Genomic DNA, 19,041 nt, shown 5'->3' on the forward strand with positions numbered 1-19,041 from the left:
GCTGTATTTGTGTTATCAGTGTGAAAGTGGCATTTCCAAGCCACTTTTTAAAATTCATTGTACTGTGAGGTTATACATTCAACTGTACAGTAAAAATACATTAAATAAGAGTACAATAACACTTTCACTGACCCTCATTGGTTAAAAAATCAGTCCAAATCTCATTCTGAGAAGGGGTCTAATCCTTTCATGTCCATGGAAAACTGCCCAGTGTGGATATCACCAGAATAAAAGTGACCAAGCCACAGGTAGAGCAAATTAGTTGTCAACTTATTCTTGAAACTGAGATAATTTTGAAACTGTGCTATTTTAGGTGTTTCGCACTGCCAAAGCTTGTTCAAGCTCCTGTCTTCGTTGCTGAATCTACATAAAAGCAAAGAAGCATGCATTTGTAAAAAAACAGAACATCTGTAATGACAACTTTTGATTCGAACATGAAAATTATTGCCCCTTTCAAACAGTTTAATGCATCCTTGCTGAATAAAAGTATGCATTTCAAATAATTCATACTGGCCCCAAACATTTGTGGCTAACACGATTCATTTGCTTGTACCCCTCACCTTGCAATAGAAATAGCGGCTAACAGCTTCCTGAGACCAGGGCTGGTTATAAAACTCTGCTCTTCTCTCTTCCTCTGGATTTCCTACAGTGTCTGTCATCAGCTGTAAGCAGAAAATCCAGACCAGTTCAAAACGGCAGAAAGACAGATTTTTCTATTAGCAGTTACATCCTTTCAACCACTAGGTAGAGACACAGTTTCAATTTTTTTTTTGTGTGTTTAAAGCTTATTTTGACATACATTAAGAGTGCAAAATGATTGAATATTTGATATAATAATACTGTATATGACTATGATTTTGAGTGGTACACATAATTCACATTCACCTTAAGGTCCCGGTTCTGGGAGCAGATCCAGTCCTGGATGTAGCCCTTGGGGTCCCTTGAGAAGCTAAGCATAAAATCTCTTTGGATCTTCAGTTGGTTGATGGACTCGATAGTTTCATGGATCTAAAGAATAAATGAAAATGTACAACCAGAACTTAATATTTATGCATTGAATTTATGTTAAGTTAAATAAAACAGCATCTAGACATTCAATAATTCTTGTCGAGGATGGCTCTTTTCTGACCTTGTTGTCCAGCGATGCAATTTCTTGCTGATTGGCTGTGGACAGCAGGAATCCATTCATCTGACTCTTAAGAGGATCATCAACTTCAACATCTATGTCATAGCATGCTGTCTTCTTCTGGTCATTTGGATCCACGCTGATAAAATTCAAATTGAAAAAGGCATTTAAAACAACAGATTATCTGAAAGTATAAATTCTCTCCTTAGTTACACACCCTCATAGCATTGTAAAACTATATGCAGTTGTATTTTCAGTGTAAAACACAATAATACATGATAACCTATAATGCTTTTGGAGCATCAAGCTAGGAATCAATTCAAATAATCTTTAAACAATACTATTTATGTGTACAGTATCGCATACAAAAGTTATATTATACAGGTTTGGAATTATATGGGGGTGAGTAAATCACAAAATTGACATTTTTGGGTGAATTATCCCTTTAAATTGTAAACAAAAACAGGCCCTTAAAGGTGCATTCGTGTCAAAGGACTTAAAACTGCTATAGATTAAATGATTTTAAGTCTGAGGATCCAATAAATGGAGAAACCTTCTGAACTGATGACCACTCACCTGATAACATGATTGATCACAATAGGATCAGGCGGCAGCAGAAGGTTAGTTAGTCGCTGGGGGATCTCACAAAACTTCAGACGAGGACAGTCAAAGATCTGAGAGGAAAAAAATGAGTTTGCTATCAGGCAAAATGTTGACACCAAAATGAAGAAAGCATTTTATATGACAGAAGTATGGCAGAACCTGCTGGAAATATTTATCACAGTTGATGTACTCCTTCTCATGAGGATCCTGCAGCTTGTTGGTCTTGACGTACTGCCATAAAGCCTGGATGATGCAGGAGCGGGTCTGAGTGTGGATGCCAAGGAGACGTGCAAGGCGAGGATCCAACTTAAACTGAGGAGGCTGAAACAAATAAACACATGAAATAAACACATTCCAAAAGAACTGTACCTTTATCAAATATTCACATATTTTGTACATTACACTACTTCAATTTACATTCAGTGCACTTGAATAGTTGACATACCATGTCAACAGCAAGGGTTTAGTTAAAACTTTACACTAGCATTTCAAAATCTGGCATCATTAAGACCTTATTACTTTATTTATTATTACTATATAAAAGAATGAATTAAATTAACAGTAAACACATTTAGAATTTCAGAAAAGAAATGCAATCCTTGTGAATTTTCGAATATATTATAGAAAATCTAGAATATAGAAAACAAACTTTGATAATAATATGAAATGTTTCCTTGAGCACCAAATCAGAATGATTTCCGAAGACTTGAATAATGGATGCCGAAAATTCAGCTTCACCATTACAGGAATAAATTACAGTTGAAAACATATAAAATAGAGAGCACACTGTACACACTTTTGAACGGCAGAGTAACTGTATAAAGTGTACATCTTAACACCTGTAATTGGTCACCATTTCTTCCACAGTATTTATCACTATTTTTAAGCCTTTGCTAATTTATTTAAATGCTTATCTGGTGTGATTAATTCATTTTTACAAATATGACTCTTCAATTTAATCACACAAAATCTTAATGTATAATAATAATATATATATATATATATATATATATATATATATATATATATATATATATATATATTTTTTTTTTTTTTACTATTTCTAGATGTTAATGTCATATAGCATGACGTGTATCTGGATACTGCTAAAACTACTTGAAATTTCATGTCAACTACACAACTGCAAATGTGTTTCACTGTTTTTAAACATTGGAAATTAAAATGTAGAAAAAGAGACAAAGGTTTAGTGTTCTGACAAATCAAGCCTCTTCCCACCAGGTTGTAGTTAGAAAAGTGAAAACTACTGTAATTAAGAGTCATTTAGTAAAGAGCTATAGCTACTTTGGTGAACAGAGAAGGGCAATCAAACTTTTAGAGATGAATGACTTGACTATAGCTTTTAATTACACTGCTTTCCAAGACAGTTAAACTAAAGCTATCATGATGTAGATGAATTTCTAATTGGCCATTTCAAATTCTCAACACATTTACCTGGTGGTATACACTTTGTACAATAATTAATGCAATACATTTTATTTAGCTTCTAACTTAATTGTTAAAAAAAAAAACAATCTCTTAAAGTAAAACCTTATTTTTAGGTCTAGATTGGATTTTGAATCTCAGATTTTCAGTGCCCATAGCATCAGACTTTAAGAGCCCATAGTCAATTTTTTACATAGTTATCAATATCATATAAAGAGTTTAATGTCAAGCCCATAAACCTACAGCATAGAAACTGTCCACTGGTAATCCATCAGACGTAATCTTTAATTATAATCCAGCATTCCTGCACGCACCTGGTAATCCAGCATGAGTAAGAGGGTACAGCGCACATTCACATCGCCAGGTCTCTTCACCTGGAAGCCGTCGGTCTCCTGGGTCGTCGGAGTGCGGTGCCACTGTTAGGATCAAACACAAACTCAGCCTAAACACCAGGCAGATAATACAAAACTGCAGCAATTTCAAACCAGATTTTGATGTATTCTGAAGAAAATCTGAGGAGTGTTTGTCTGTGTCGAGAGTTGTTTGTCAGGGCAGGCAGTTGCTAAGATGTTTAGTAGTGGTTGTTAGAGTGTTTCTATGGTGTTAAGAGTGTTTTTTAGCAGGCTGCTATGCATTTACTAGTTGGTTGCTAAGACTATTCTGGCTTGTTTTCAGGTAGTCACTTTCCAAGTCTCTATGATATTCTGGTTCCTAGATAATGTTGGGTCCTTTATTTAATGTAAAGGTCTACTTTAATGGAAAGACAACTTTAATGATAACTATATTAGTGCCCACAGCGATGCAAAATAACAATTTCATTCTAAGCAAGCACTGCAGCTATGCTGTATGCTTATTTAAATGCTCAAGCTCTTTGAAGCAGGATAAATTCAGATTTATGGTTTATCGGCTGAAAAAAAATATTACAATGATATTGTTCCTCAGTGCCATTAACACTACAGTTGTGCTATTCATTTAAATTTAGAACAGTTTTTAAAACCACATCTTTAGCATTATAGTTTTCATCTTTGGTGTTATTCTCTAACAGGGGATATCGTGGCCTAGTGGTTAGAGAGTTTGACTCCTAACCCTAGGGTTGTGGGTTCGAGTCTCGGGCCGACAATACCACGATTTGAGCAAGGCACCGAACCCCCAACTGCTCCCCGGGCGCCACAGCATAAATGTCTGCCCACTGCTCTGGGTGTGTGTTCACAGTGTGTGTGTGTGTGTGTGTGTGTGTGTTCACTGATGTGTGTGTTCACTGATGTGTGTGTGTGTGTGTGTGCTTTGGATGGGTTAAATGCAGAGTACAGATACTGGGTATGGGTCATGTCACTTTTTTTTTTCACTCTAAATATGAGTGACAATATTACACTAGTGAAATAACTTGCCCGTAAATTCTCTTTTAGCTATTGTAGGAGGCAGTCAAATCTTAAAAAAAAAGATCCAAGTCTGTATTAACTATGGACTGCTTATGTGCTGTTTATGCATGGGAGATGCGTTCAAATGTGAATGAATAAAATGATTAGGCTCTTTATGCGAACTCACTAGCATTTTCTCTAAACCATCACACTATTTTAAAGAGACAACATAATGCCAATGACTCACAGCTCAACTCAATTAGCTTGGCTTGACATTGGAGGGGTTTTTCAATGCCATCTTTCTCCGCAGGTAAATTACTCTTTTTATCACACGCCTCAATCTGGTGTGTGTTGTGAAGAAAACCTACAGACCCCAAGGACAATTTAAAGAGCTGCTGAATGAATAAACCAAATGCGGCGCGTTCAGCTAGTTCCAAGGGTCACTCCTTGAGAGCTGCAGCCCACTTGTGTCTATCTGCATTCCCAATACTTCATGTCCCTAACAAAGTGCATAAATATTAAGCGTGCGCGGCAGCTGGGAAGGCTCCCTTGTGTAAAGTAAATGCCTTAGTGTGTGAATAGCACCTGTGCACAATGGCTCCTCCACTAAAAGAGTAAAATGCATTCTCTGAATACAAAGACTCTCAGTTCAGGGTGCTGTGAAAGGTTTTATAACTGTTTGTCTTGAGAAATCCGTTTCTTTTCTCCCATTAATGCTGCCCAAAGCTCTGTGCTGGCTGCACTGTCATCACTCCACAGTGTCATGGGCAACTTCCTTATGTAACATGTTACTATGGAGACCACAACGATGTCTAACTTGAAGTATGGTTAACTGAACTTTTCATTATGACATTGACTTTTCTATTAAGTTCCACACAGTAGAGGCCAAAGTGATTCTTGAGGACATGTAGTTGAATGCAATATAACTTCGCCCTGTATGACTGTCCTCAACATTGTTTGAAATGCAAAGACGACTCTTGAGATTCACGCATATTAATTGCTTCCAACTTTTGTAAAGAATGAATATCGAATATGGTTTAGCGATGTTTTTTATTGCTGTATGTTGAGTGAGTTAATGCTTACCTCCACTAAGTGGTTGTCAGGGCCATACAGATCCTTATCCAGCTCAATAACAAGACTCTTAAAGAAAGACGAAAACTTCCTCTTTTGTTTTCCAGGCTAAAGTGCACAAGGAATAAAAGACAAAGCTTAAAAAAGGAGGTTTGCAAACTGAATGAAGCCAAACAAACATTAGCATTGGCAGAATAGTACATAAAAAAATAAAAACATTCAGTTAGCTTAATTAAATTGTTCTATGCAATTAATTTACGCATTTTAAAGAGAAAAAAAATTATTTGAATGGGTTTGTTCTAGCCTACCAACCTGAATACATTTTGTTACATCTGCTAGATGCAATGAAAAGAGGACCAAGTTGGATTCAGTTATGATCAATCATAATGAATCATGCATTAAATAAACTTCCATTAAACAAATGTCAACTGATTGCACGCAATGAAATTATTACATTTGCTAATTTTAATAATCTAAGTTGAACATAATCATATATATAATAAGAATGGTCATGGCAAATTAATTCAATGCTGCACTACAGAACAGATGGTAAGATCATTAATGCAAACTTGGTGCTTACATCATCCAACAATTTGCCCTCTACACGCAGCTCCCAGGATGCAATGCTGCCCTCAGAGTCCTCTGCGTCAAGTTTGGCAGGGTTGAAAGTGTTTGAAATGTACAGTCGTAGTTTACGCTTTTGCTTTAAGAGAAGAGAGAGTTTGAGCTTTACCCACATTTTTCATTTTATTGCTAATTATTTCTCACTGAAAATGATACTCTAACTGCAATAACATACCTTCATTGGTCTTTTGAGGGCTTCTTGTATATCCACCCTCTTCCTCATAATGGTTTGGTCAAGTTTGCGCTCAAAAGCCAGGAGGTCCATGTACGCCTGGGACTCTGGCACCAGTTCCCGGATCTAATGAAAAGGCATTGTGTACAAGTAATTCTGCAATCAGGTCTAGGAACAATTAAAGGCATCATTCATCATTCAGGTGAAAACCACTTCCTAAAACACATAGTTGTTGTCACAAACCATTTTTATCCACAATGCAAGTGAACCCATATTTAATATAATCTTTTTTTTACCTTATGATGATAATATGAAAGGTAAAACTCCATTATGAAAACAGTAATTATTCATATTCTGACAATTAAAGATATACTTTGTTGTAATATGGGCCTAAAATATTGGTAAATGTAGACAGTGTAGGCCGATATTGCAACCAAACCAATTAGTCAATTAGTCCTTGCAAAATGATTGAATATTTCACCAGGCATTGTCTACTTTACTAAGTCAATGTCTGTTTTAGATTCTGATTCTCGTTTTTGTCTTGTCACTGAAACCAATCATGTATTTCCTTGCAAAATCGTAACCTGATGCTCTCCTGATTTTCACAGTGTTGCATCATTCTCTCCTTCCCATGTGACCTCCAGCATTTTACAAACCTTGTCATAACGAATTAACTCTTTTTGGTTTGCCTGTAAAAAAAAAAACCCAATAAAGACTTTGGGAGGATTAGCAATTTCAAGAACCCACATCCTCTCTAGTGCCTGCTATTGTGGTATATTACTATAGCACATCCCAATGGAAACATTTGACCAAATTAGTCGTGTGCCTGCACTTATCCCACTTCTCTATGCAGATCATCACATCACCATCACATTCCTTCAGAATCAAACCCTTTTCCACAGAGAGAAAGAAAACATTTCACAAGAGCAGTCTCTGTGACAATTTGGACCCCTCTTGTCAATCCCTTTCACTTTTTTGCAACCGGAAAAAGAAACCAGCATAATTACCTGTACCGTGTGATCACTCTTGGCACTGAAAATTCTGACATGAATAAACAAACACACACCGACAAATAGATAAAAGCCACTGTGATGGACCTCACCCTCTGAGGGAGAATCTTGTCTGCCATTTTTCTTCTCTTGGCACTATGAATGGGGGGAAAACAGAGAGAAAGAAAGAAAGAAAGAAAGAAAGAAAGAAAGAAAGAGAGAGAGGGAAAGCATGTTACTATGGTGACTGATAGCAGAGTCCACAGGCCATCTGCTGAATAGCTGGGACCCATCCAGACGTTTTTCCAGCTGTGTGTGTGTGTGTGTGTGTGATCAGAGAGAGAGTATAAGAGCGAGAAAATATAAAAAAAAAAGGTTGAAAATCACACTTAATCATGATTATGAATGCGTAAATATAAATTTTTTGCACGTTTTGTGGCTGTATGTCTAGGAGAGTTGCCTTGTTGCTTTAACATCTGGCTGTCTCAGTTATTGTAAAGGGCTGTTCACACAGGACACGTTCTTGCAATCAAACTGCAAGCCATAGTTAACATATTGTAAAATTGTTTGTCATTTTTATGAAGGGGGACAGTAAAACGCTACTATAAAAAAATGGTTAACTAAGTTAATTAACAATATACATTGAAAATTTGCTTAATGTAGTATTTTACGTACTTTGACTATAAAGGACTGTCAAGTTTTTTTGCTTTTTTGGAAGTAAAAACTATAAATTACTACATAATTTACAGTGAAAAAAAAGTAAGAGGACATTACCAGAGGCTTCTGCGTGACACATAAAATTATATAGATTTTTTAATTGTCCAAAATTAGGGCGATTCGTGTTATTTAATGAAGACGTATATATTAGTTAACGTTTATTGCATTATGTATGCGTTGCATTTTGTCTTTGTTCGTATGACCCCGTACACTGTTTTGGCCTTGTGGCTCTCTGTTTTACAACTTTTATCATGGTGGTTACCAGTACATTTTATGGTAAAATGCAGATTTAATGGTTAAAATAGCTATGTTTTTAAACATTATCACTTAATGAAACATACAGTTTTACGTTGTCAAATATACAGGTAACAATATGACTAGCCTGTAACACTGGAATCATTGTCACCATATTTTTTTATGGCAAATATCTGGCAACCACAGCTGCCTTTTTTTATTCATAAATGTTTTGTTTGTTTGTTTTTTTTACAGTGCAGAATTAAAAAACAGTGCTGATCAACAAGAACATCCTCTGTTTGTGCGGTCCATAACATTTGTGCAAAACAGATCGTTGCGAATCTTTGCAGTCCATATGTGTGAAAATACAGACTTCTAAAATGTCATTCCCAGCATCAGTTTGGACCACAAAAATTGAGTTGCATCCAACTTCTGTTCTCTGAAAGATGTTCCTCATTTCTCATTTCTCTTTTAGCCCCAAACATGATGCATATATTTCGTTAGTGCAGAAAAGCTTTTCCACAGACAAACATGCCACACTCCAATGGACACCGAGAGCTCCTCAGGTCCGGAGCAGGAAATGTCTGTCCCCATTCACATCCACACCCCCTCTGGAGTATAAACTTTCTCATGGTCCGACTCGTCCACCCTAAGCCACACTGCTCCTCCGGGAGAAGCTGAGAAACAGAGACTGAGATGGGTGGGGGTGTGAGAGTGAATGCCTCGACACTAGTCACGTATTCATGATCTAAAATGAATAATCAATGCATTCAGGTGAATGAAATGAGCGTTTACTGAACATAGGTCAACTATAAAAGAGAAAACATTCTGAATTAACACAAATGGCATGACAGAAGGGTAACTGACTGCAACCGCATGTTCTACTTCACATGCACTGAAACAGGACATTCATTCTCAGAGCATGTTGACTATTGTGTTCAGTTAGTTAATGTAATTTAGTTTTTACTTTACTTTAATCTGTTACCTTAAGTGCACACATGCATTTGGGGAAATATGCTTTAGTCAAGTTTGAAGCTGCAAACAGGAACAAACCAATCAGGCAGGGACATCACAAAATGTCAAACTAACATGCAGCAGAATAAATAGCCTACTTGAAGCATCCAATTGAAGGATCTGATTGGGCGTCTCTCATGTCCATCTGTCTTGCAGATATCTCATTTGTTGCTGGAAATCCAAGTGGTTTCCTATAGGTTGATTTGGGGTGTCTCTAGTTAGTTACTTAAACAGAATTTTTCAGTAACAGCCGATATTGTACACACATAGGTATATATAGGCAATATCTGTATACAATATGTAAAATACGTATATACACTAATCTTTAAAGGTTTGAGGTCATTAAGATTTCATAAAATATTTGTAAGAAATTAATAATTTTATTATGAACTTATGACAGTAAGTTAATCAAAGGATCCTAAAAAATCTATCATATTTTCTACAAAAAATATAAAGCAACAAATCTGTTTTCACCATTGAAATTAATAGGAAATGTTTTTGACCACCAAATCAGCATATTAGAATGATCTCTGAAGGATCATGTGACACTGAAGACTGGCTTTGCATCACAGGAATAAATTACATTTTATATATAAACTGGATGTTTTAAATTCTAATAGTATTTTAAAACATTACTGTTTTTACTGTATTTTGAACAAACAAATTCAGCCTACATTTAAATGGCCTAGTCATATGATGTTCACTTAAATGAATTCTGCAAAAACACTAATAATTTAATAATAGTAATTTTCATCCTAATCTCAAAATGTGTTTTTTCATTCTGTACACTATAATGGTTTGATGCGTGAGTTTTTGCATAATATTTGTTTATAGATCTGCTGTTCGTATTATTATTTGCTGATAGGAAGGAATATTTCGTTTTCTGCTTCTACACTATTTCTACTGTGTATTTTCGTTGGTGTTTGCATTTTAGATTGTACCTACTGTGTAATTTGCATTGCTCCCTTCCTGCATTTAAGTGTGAACTGTAGGTTCGATTTGAAGGAATTTACCTGCTGTAGGCTATTGCCTGTGCTAATTAGAAGGCAGTCACATTTTCACTGTTTTCACTTTAGTGTCTTAGACTGTGTATTTATATGATGTCTGTACACTGACGCGGAAGCATCAGCAGAAGCGTTCAGCCCCCTTGTGAGAAGACCAACAAATGTAAAGACCTGCGACTTTACCTGCATAACTTCACCAAGCAACGAAACAGGCAACACACTTAAGTACTATTTATTATTTTCCTTTTACTCAATTATTTGCCTTTCTGTCCTCTCTTTTTCACCTCTATCATGTGTTTCCAAACCATTCCTGTTGTCTCTGGAAAACGCTCTATGCAATGTTGCAAACCTGTATCCCATCCCTGTTACTTTTAGATTAAACCGTCACTCTCTTTCCCCTCCCATCATTCCTACAGAGTATCCTCCTTTCTTCCCTCATCTACCCATTTCTCATCTCTGGATGTGAATGCAGCAACTGACACTTTATGCTCTACTTTAACCTCTGGTCTAGACAATATTTGTCCTCTCTCCTCCAGGCCAGCACGGGCTGCCCCTTCTAACCCCTGGTTATCCGATGTTCTTCGTGAGTACCGGACCAAACTCAGGGCAGCAGAGAGAAAATGGTGCAAATCAAAAGATCCGTCAGACCTGAGGATGTATCAGTCTTTGCTTCCATCTTTCCTGCTGAAGTCCATACTGCAAAATCTTCATACTTCCACCACACTCTATGCCCCTCCACCACCTCCCACCACTTCTATAACAGCTGATGATTTCACCACATTCTTTACAGACACAGGACTTCAAACTAACCACACCCACTGCTAAAACTCCCATCTTCTCCTTCGGTCCCCTCACTGAGACAGAAGTATCAAAACTTCTCCTCTCCAGCCATCCTACAACATGCCCTCTAGACCCAATCCCCTCACACCTCCTCCAAGCAATCTCTCCTACACTTTTACCAGCACTCAAACAACATCATCAACACGTCTCTCCTCACAGGCTTACAAGCAGACTCTGGTAACCCCACTGCTCAAAAAACCTACATTAAACACTTCTCTTGCAGATAGCTACAGACCTGTCCCTCTCCTTCCATTCATAGCAAAAACCCTTGAAAGAGTTGTTTTCAACCAGGTATTTCATTGTTTCTTTAACAGAACAACAAACTGGACGCTAACCAGTCAGGTTTCAGGAGTGGCCATTCAACGGAGACTGTGCTACTGTCAGTCACGGAAGCCCTGCAGATTGCAAAAGCTGATTCCAAATCATCAGTTCTTATTCTGCTGGATCTATCTGCTGCTTTTGACACTGTCAATCATCAGATTCTCCTGTCTGCCTTCTCATAACTGGGCATCACAGGGATTCCACTTTGCTGGTTTGAATCCTATCTTACTGGTCTTTCACGGTGGCTCGGGGAGGGGAGGAATCCAAAACACAAACTTGTCAATGGGTTTTTCAGGGATCAGTCCTTGGACCCCACCTCTTCTCATTATACATGACATCACTGGGTCCCATCATACAGGTACATGGCTTCTCCTACCATTGCTATGCTGATGACACACAGCTCTATCTTTTATTATAACCAGATGATCAAACGGTAGCTGCATGGATCTCAGGCTGCCTGGTGGATATCTCGGCATGGATGAAAGAATATAATTTACCGCTAAACCTGGCAAAGACTGAGCTTCTCGTCTTCCCTGCCACTCCAAATCTACAGCATGATTTTACCATCCAGCTAGGTTTTTCTTAAACTGCCCCATCAACTTCGGTAAGAAATCTTGGTGTAATCTTTGGTGACCAGCTGACCTTCAAAGAACACATTGCAAAGACTGCTCAATCTTGCAGGTTTTCATTGCACAATATCAGAAAGATCCGGCCCTTTCTAACAGAGCATGCTGTCATTTTTAGGCTGGACTACTGCAATGTTCTTCTGGCTGGACTTCCATCAAGCATAATCAAACCTCTACAAATGATTCAGAATTCAGTGGCATGACTGGTCTTTAACGAACCAAAAAGAGCCTATGTTACATCTCTCTTTATCTCCTTGCACTGGCTACCTGTTGCAGCCTTCATCAAGGTGCTTTGATATGCTTGAATATAGAACAGCCACAGGCTCAGCACCCGTCTACTTCCACTCACTATTACAAATCTACATCCCCTCCAGAAGTCTGGAATTCGCTAGTGAGTGACGCCTCATGGTACCATCACAGAGAGGCTCAAAATCACTTTCCAGAACATTCTCGTTCATCATTCCTGGCTGGTGGAATGATCTTCCCACCCCTATCCGGAATGCTGAATCCCTGACAATTTTCAAGCGACAACTGAAAACTCATTATCTTTCTATGCTACTTTACTTCATCTGAAAAAAAAACCTTTCTTCTTTTCTAGCTTGAACTTATTTGAACAATGTCTAAAACTTGGTATTGCATGCACTTCCTGTGTCTGTTTGCCTCTTAAAAAAGAATCGCTTATCCCCCAATTGTAAGACGCTTTGGATAAAAACGTCTGCAAAATAACAATGTAAATGCCTAAACTCATTAAATGTTATATTTTTTTATGTAGACAAAATAGTATAGATTAGATTTAATAAGGGCCATTTATTGGTTATTTGCCATTACACAAAAATAATTATTGGTTTATTTACAGCGGGCAAAATGTTAATATCTGTGCATCAAGCTGTATTGCAAGATGATGAATTTCTGGCCAAGAATGTACTGGGATAAATGTTTTGAATTTTGACAATCCAGTTTTGTTAAACAACATTTGTTAAACAATTAGAATTTTCTAGCAAGATCTGTTGAATTCAGTAAGCTGCCTCTCAGTAATCACAACTGACACTCTTACATGCATATACAGTCGAAATGAAAATGCAAGGACAAATACAGTGCAAACGACAAGACCTGAAAAAACTAACAGCAAATTCCAAACATCACTATCACGCCCTTGGTAAGGGAATGCTTTTAACAGGGTTGTTTCAAATGAAAAAGAGCAATGGAATCCCTTCATGAAGGTCCTTTCCGCAAGGCTGTTAGCAAAGTCGATCGTGCAATCGTAACTTTAAGTACAAAATTTTGCAATTTATGATCACATGATCCTGATGTGTATGTACAATGTTTTGGAAACACAGACAGCAATGTGAATCGAAAAAGATTCAATATCTGACACTAGGTCTTAGCAGCTACATCAATAGCTATAAACAGGTTTTAAAGTCAAGCTAATAATCCAGTTCTGAGAATCAAGTGCCAGTTATACTTCCAAGTACAGGCTGTACCAAAATGAACACATACAGTATGAGACACTAATGCCCTGCAGAAATTCAGCTCCCTTCAAGTCTTCTACACTTCTGTAGTAAGGGCACAGTGATACTCTCTTGTGAAAGGCAATAGCTGTGCCTAATTGATTACTTATGGTGTGCTATTAATATGCTCCTAGAAGTATTTTGGCATTCAACAGGGATCAAACTTTTGCTGTCTAAAGATAGAGCACCTGCACTAGCCAAACATAAGATGTTTCAGTCACTAGAGAGCGCTATACTTGGCAAGAGCTTGCTGGCAAAAAGACTACAAACCTTAATAAAATTTCATTCAGGCATACAAAGTGCATCAAAAGCCCAGTTTGCCAACATGAAAGGCTCTTGGAATACATGTTTATTTTTTCTCATCAGTTGTGTGCAGAGAATGTGCTACTTACTTTCTGGGACGGTTCGGGACAGGGGGAGGTTGTACTGGCGGGGTTGGGGCAGGACGTTTTCGATTGGGGTCTAGTGCTGAGTTAGGCATCCCTGCACGAATTGGTGGTGTTCCCCCATATGGAGGACCAGGAGGCCCCATGGGAGCGCCTTGATGGGGCATCCGTGGCCCTGAGGTCATCCCTGGACGCTGTGGAGATTAAAAATATTTAGACTAAAATTCAGATACCAACACATTTCTGTGTTGAACTCATTTGACATGTTATACGATGTTATCTGTCTGACACACAATACATATGAAAGTTTTGTATATGCATATTCATCAAAGTTGTAGCTTTTAAATCAATTATAGAAAGCTGACATAATGCACAAAGACACTTTTGAGCAAAGACACTATAGGGCGCTGTTATGAGCTCCTCCTCCAGTATCTGAAGCAGAATTAGGCCAGGGCCTCTCGCACCTGTGTCTGTCACTTCAGAAACGACAGCTGCTCGCCCTCTTCCAAAACACAGAGGTGCTGGGTAAGTCAGCCTAATGCAGTCTAAATGACAACTGTGCAAACTGTGTTGTCAAATAACATCTCAATTCATCTAGTCCACATACATTGTGTTTTGGGGGGAATTTCATTCCTCAATATAATTCTGGACTGATTTTTATAGTGAAACAGCTATATGAATAACACTGAATGGAACTGATTTTTTTATTATTATTATTATCATTCTAGGTTATTATCTAGGTTACACGCACAAACAAATACATTCATTTTTTTTTTCATTTTTACATACATTTTACAAAGTATATTCAGTAACAGAATTTCATTTTAATAAATAATTTATTTAATAAATAATTTAATGATACAAATATTAGTCAACATATGTATAAATTAACATTAACAGATTAATAAATGTGAATATGAAAAGTGATATATAAATAAATTGAATAGAATATTTTTTACATTGAATATAGCAATATCAATTCATCAACATTTAAATTTCTGCATATCCATACACATTATATTTCATAATTTAATATATTGATAAAAAATATTAATTGACAGAAACATATTTATAAATTTTAAAATCTATCAATAAACGCTGTTTAAAATGTTGTTAATATTCAGTTCACAACACCTAAAGCATTTATTAATGTTAAAAAAATTGGTTTACACTGTAAAGTGTTCCACAACTGAAGAGCAATAATATCTTTAGGTTTTTGTCCTGTTATTATTTCTCAATGCAGTTAGTGTCCTGCAGAGGAGATTTGAGGTCTGTTGTTCATGATTCATAATGTCAGAGTCACAAAGTCGCCGTGACTCTCTGGATGTGCACCAAAGTTGTGGAAACATCCAGAATGTGAGCCAAAGTCCCCAGCCACAGTCCTGCCTACAGTGTGGGTACAGTAGATCTCCGCCAGAGATGCTCCCGTATGGTGCTGTGACCCTCACGACCTGAGCATCGCTTCCCAAAGTAGGCCAAGCTCCAGAGGTGTCCAAGCCAGGTCCAATCTCAGAACATCTGAGTGAGGAGGCAGTGGGATGTGAACATGTGGACGCTGTGGGAACTGGTGCAGGTCTCTGTACGTCTCTGCCAATCGCTGGCTCTCAAGGTTGCTTTGGAGGTGTTCAGGGCACAGGAGGAGGCCGCAGCACTGGACCATCACACAGGATACATTTCTCAACACTTTCTCAATACTGCTGTGCCAGACGTATACTACATTGGTTTTGAGATACCAATACAAGAAATATTTTTGTAGATACCAATATTATTATTCCCAAATCAATCACAATGCAAATCTTTATCAATAGAGAAAAAAGTCAGAGGGTTTTGAGATTTAACCATCACCACATGGCTTAAGGACATGGCTTTAGTACAACCTATTAAATAATGAAAATCTATTTAACTGGTTAGAATGGTTATAACATTTAAAATGAATAAACAAAAATAATTGTACATGGTCTGTTAGCAATCATAGGCCAAGTGATCTCTCATTTATAAACCATGGAGAAGTTTGTGATCTCCAGTAACCACTCTTGAAGAGTCTGCATTCAACTCCAAACCATCAATTTATTGAATACCTATACTTTCATATTCATGAATAATTTTTATGGAATAATATTTCCAGAGTGTAAGAGCTTTTTGAAATAATACATGGCAAAAGCAAAGCTAATAGAGGGTTAGGATGTCTTGAAGGTTGTGTTTTAGTAAAGATGTCTCTAGAAATAATAGCTTTTATTTGATCTGATATCAAATAGCATTAGAAAGCAGCCTCAAAATAGTTGTACAACCCCCAAAAGTTCTCAAAAGTGGCCATGAACCTTTCATTTTTATGCAGTTAAATAAACAACCCGAAACACATACAATCAACCTTGCTTCCAATACATGTTCACGGCTGGATAAAACACCACAGCAAGATTTTTTTTATGTGTGATCTTCCCTTAGGGTGCTCCAGCTATACACCCTCCTCTGCCTGCACACACACTAAAAGAGCATCCTCTGTTTCATACTAGTGCTCGTCCCTCAAAATACAAGTATCTCTCATCCTACCGGAGTTTCTCTTTCCTTATCTTCCTCCATATGCTAAAGACAAAAACCTTTCACCATTTCTCCTATGCAGCAGTTCCTATTTTTTAAATCATATAGAAATGAACGGATAACACCCGCTGCATCTTATTTTTCCCATGAGCAGAGCCATTTACATGCTTCCACATGCACAAACAAACACGCTCGCTCTCTCACTCACCACTCCATGGACGAGAAACTCAAACAGTTTACTCTTGGTGGCTTTACGAGCTCCTCCGGCAGAATCCTCCATGTCCATTTATAAAAACCCCCAGTCTCTCTTTTGTTCCCTCTATTTCCCGGGTACCTCTGCCTCTGTATGATTCCCTCACTTTCCCTCTCCTCCAAAAGAGAGTGCACCCTCCCTCCTTCTCTGCACTCTGACGTTTCTTTTCTCCACTCTCTCTCTTTTTAAAGCATGTCAGTGTGTGGCCAGAGTCAAGTCTCTCTCTCTCTCTCTCTCTCTCTCTGTTCTAGTATAGCTTCCCTCACAGACTGTGGGTTGGGAAGGATGGGGGTCTGTGAAGGGGGCTGTCGCTGGACCACCAATGTGTAGTGGAATGCTGCTGAAAGTAGCAACACGGCAAGCAGAACTATCAAAACACAGACATGGTGCTGTTCCAATAGGCGGTTATGTGGCGGTAAATGATCCTTTTGCTCTCACATCTGGTTATTAAGTCTGAGAATTATAACAGGGTAAATAGTGAATGACTAACACTAGGGGAACTCTGAAGGAATGTTTCTACCGGCAGGATTCTGAAGAGTTGTCTGTGAACTGCCATAATGGGTCCACTCAGATTATGCCTCAGAGTTTGTCAGTAAACAATTAAAGGGATAGTTCACCCCAAAATTAAAATTCTGTCATCTTTTACCCACCCTTGTGTCATTCCAAATCTGACTTTCTTTCGTTAGTGGAACACAAAAGAACATATTTTGAAGAATTTGATATGTATTGAAATATGTATGAAATATGTATTTTTTTATTATAATTATCATTTGTATATTGTTATAATAAGCATCATACTGATAAAAAAAAAAACATTTCAAGTTGATTGAACCAGCTAAACACAATTTAAAAAAAAAAAATTAAAATAAAGAAGAGGAAAAATATCTTCCAATGGTAGAAAACCCCCTTTAAGGACCCCCATAAAAGCTAATACTGGAGGGTGGCAATGTCCCATTCAATCAGAGTGAAGGGGGTGCTGGGGGTGCTTGGTGGGTAGGCAAATGCAGGTTTTGGAAAAACATTAGCTTGATTATAAATGTGCACAACATGGAAAAGAAAAAAAAAAAAGAAAAAAAAAGCTTCAAAGCTCATTCATTTTCTGTAGTCCTACACACATTATAAAATCTCTTTTTGAGAAAAGCACACTGCCTAGCCTAGTATTTGTGGTAAAGGAGCAAATATGATGTGGTGTTGCTGAATGGATAGGCCTCCACTGGAATTACAAACTTCAGTATTGCAAACAACACTGTCCGAAAGCACATAGACACAATGCAGAGCAGATGTTGGGCTCAACGAGGATGTTCATCAGCAGTGCCATATAAGTTATAAGAAAGGCTACATAAATATTAAAGCAGCTGCAAGAAGTTTTGAGGCAAACTACTGTTGATTATAAGCAGACATTGTATTTCTGAGCTATACAAAACTGTGTAGTCCTATGGAGGCAAAAAAAAGATGATTCCTTACAAATAACAACTGAATGACATGATTAATAGTTCAGTGGACAGGTGTCAATCTAGCGCGCAGGATTGTTTACAGTCCAATAATATTGTTAATTAGTATCAATGTATAAAAACAGCAAAATTACAGTAGCTAGTATACACATATGAATCGGACTCACGTGCTAAGCAGAAACGCTTTGAAATAATAGATGGTGAAACGCATTTGCGGTATAGACTGAAGCGGATAATGACTCGTTGCGATGGCGTTGCATTCCTACCTTTCTTTCCATTGCTGCAAGTTTGATACCCTCAGTTCAGCTGAAGAGCCGGAACCCCTGAAACACACGCGGTGGATGTCCGGCAACTTCTTCGTTGTTCCAGACAGATTCTCGGCTACTCCCCCCTCCTCTGGGAATTAGAGCTGGATGGAGGGATGCTGGCGAGGAAGGCCCCGTGTCTGTGATTTCAGTCAGGCTCTGGCGGCGGTGAGTGCGGCAGACGCATGGGCGCAGGCGCGGGGAATCCGGGGATCGAGTCAATGAAGGCTTAAGGGAACGTCGTCAAACTACAACAAAATGAAAGCAATCTGTGCACTTCGAACGCATTGACGTAAAACGCACTTCATTAAAAGGGACATTTTCGCTACTTGCCACGATGGATAAAACCCTTACGAAAAATAACCATGGTTTAATTAAAGTAAAACTGTAGTAACCCATGGTTTTGTGGTGTATTGACTCCCATTTGTTTAACCACAGATTTACTACATATACCATGGTTA

The 19,041-nt window shown here is 37.8% G+C and overlaps 2 protein-coding genes across 6 annotated transcripts in view; one reads left to right on the plus strand and one right to left on the minus strand.

Annotated features, from left to right (window-relative positions):
- LOC113118562 (nuclear receptor-binding protein 2-like) overlaps positions 1-19,041 on the plus strand; it is a 465,395-nt gene that overhangs the window by 157,273 nt on the left and 289,081 nt on the right. The window lies entirely within an intron of this gene.
- Positions 297-18,931, minus strand: LOC113118543 (SWI/SNF-related matrix-associated actin-dependent regulator of chromatin subfamily D member 3-like). Of its 5 annotated transcripts, none has more exons than XM_026287810.1 (15): positions 18,542-18,931; positions 14,043-14,230; positions 9,450-9,542; positions 7,500-7,542; positions 7,054-7,086; positions 6,401-6,523; positions 6,182-6,304; positions 5,614-5,709; positions 3,487-3,588; positions 1,889-2,050; positions 1,703-1,800; positions 1,130-1,265; positions 886-1,008; positions 561-662; positions 297-363 (listed from the first exon to the last, which is right to left on the minus strand). In XM_026287810.1, exons 1-15 carry the CDS (start codon positions 18,551-18,553, stop codon positions 310-312), a joined length of 1,488 nt encoding a protein of 495 aa, XP_026143595.1. In that variant the 5' UTR covers positions 18,554-18,931; the 3' UTR covers positions 297-309. The 5 variants fall into 5 exon arrangements, with proteins under 5 accessions (XP_026143595.1, XP_026143580.1, XP_026143606.1 ...); XM_026287795.1 differs by lacking the exon at positions 18,542-18,931 and adding an exon at positions 16,780-17,365; XM_026287821.1 differs by lacking the exons at positions 9,450-9,542; positions 18,542-18,931 and adding an exon at positions 16,780-17,364.

Source organism: Carassius auratus, chromosome 2 (genome assembly GCF_003368295.1).
Source record: "Carassius auratus strain Wakin chromosome 2, ASM336829v1, whole genome shotgun sequence".
NCBI classification, from domain to species: domain Eukaryota; kingdom Metazoa; phylum Chordata; class Actinopteri; order Cypriniformes; family Cyprinidae; genus Carassius; species Carassius auratus.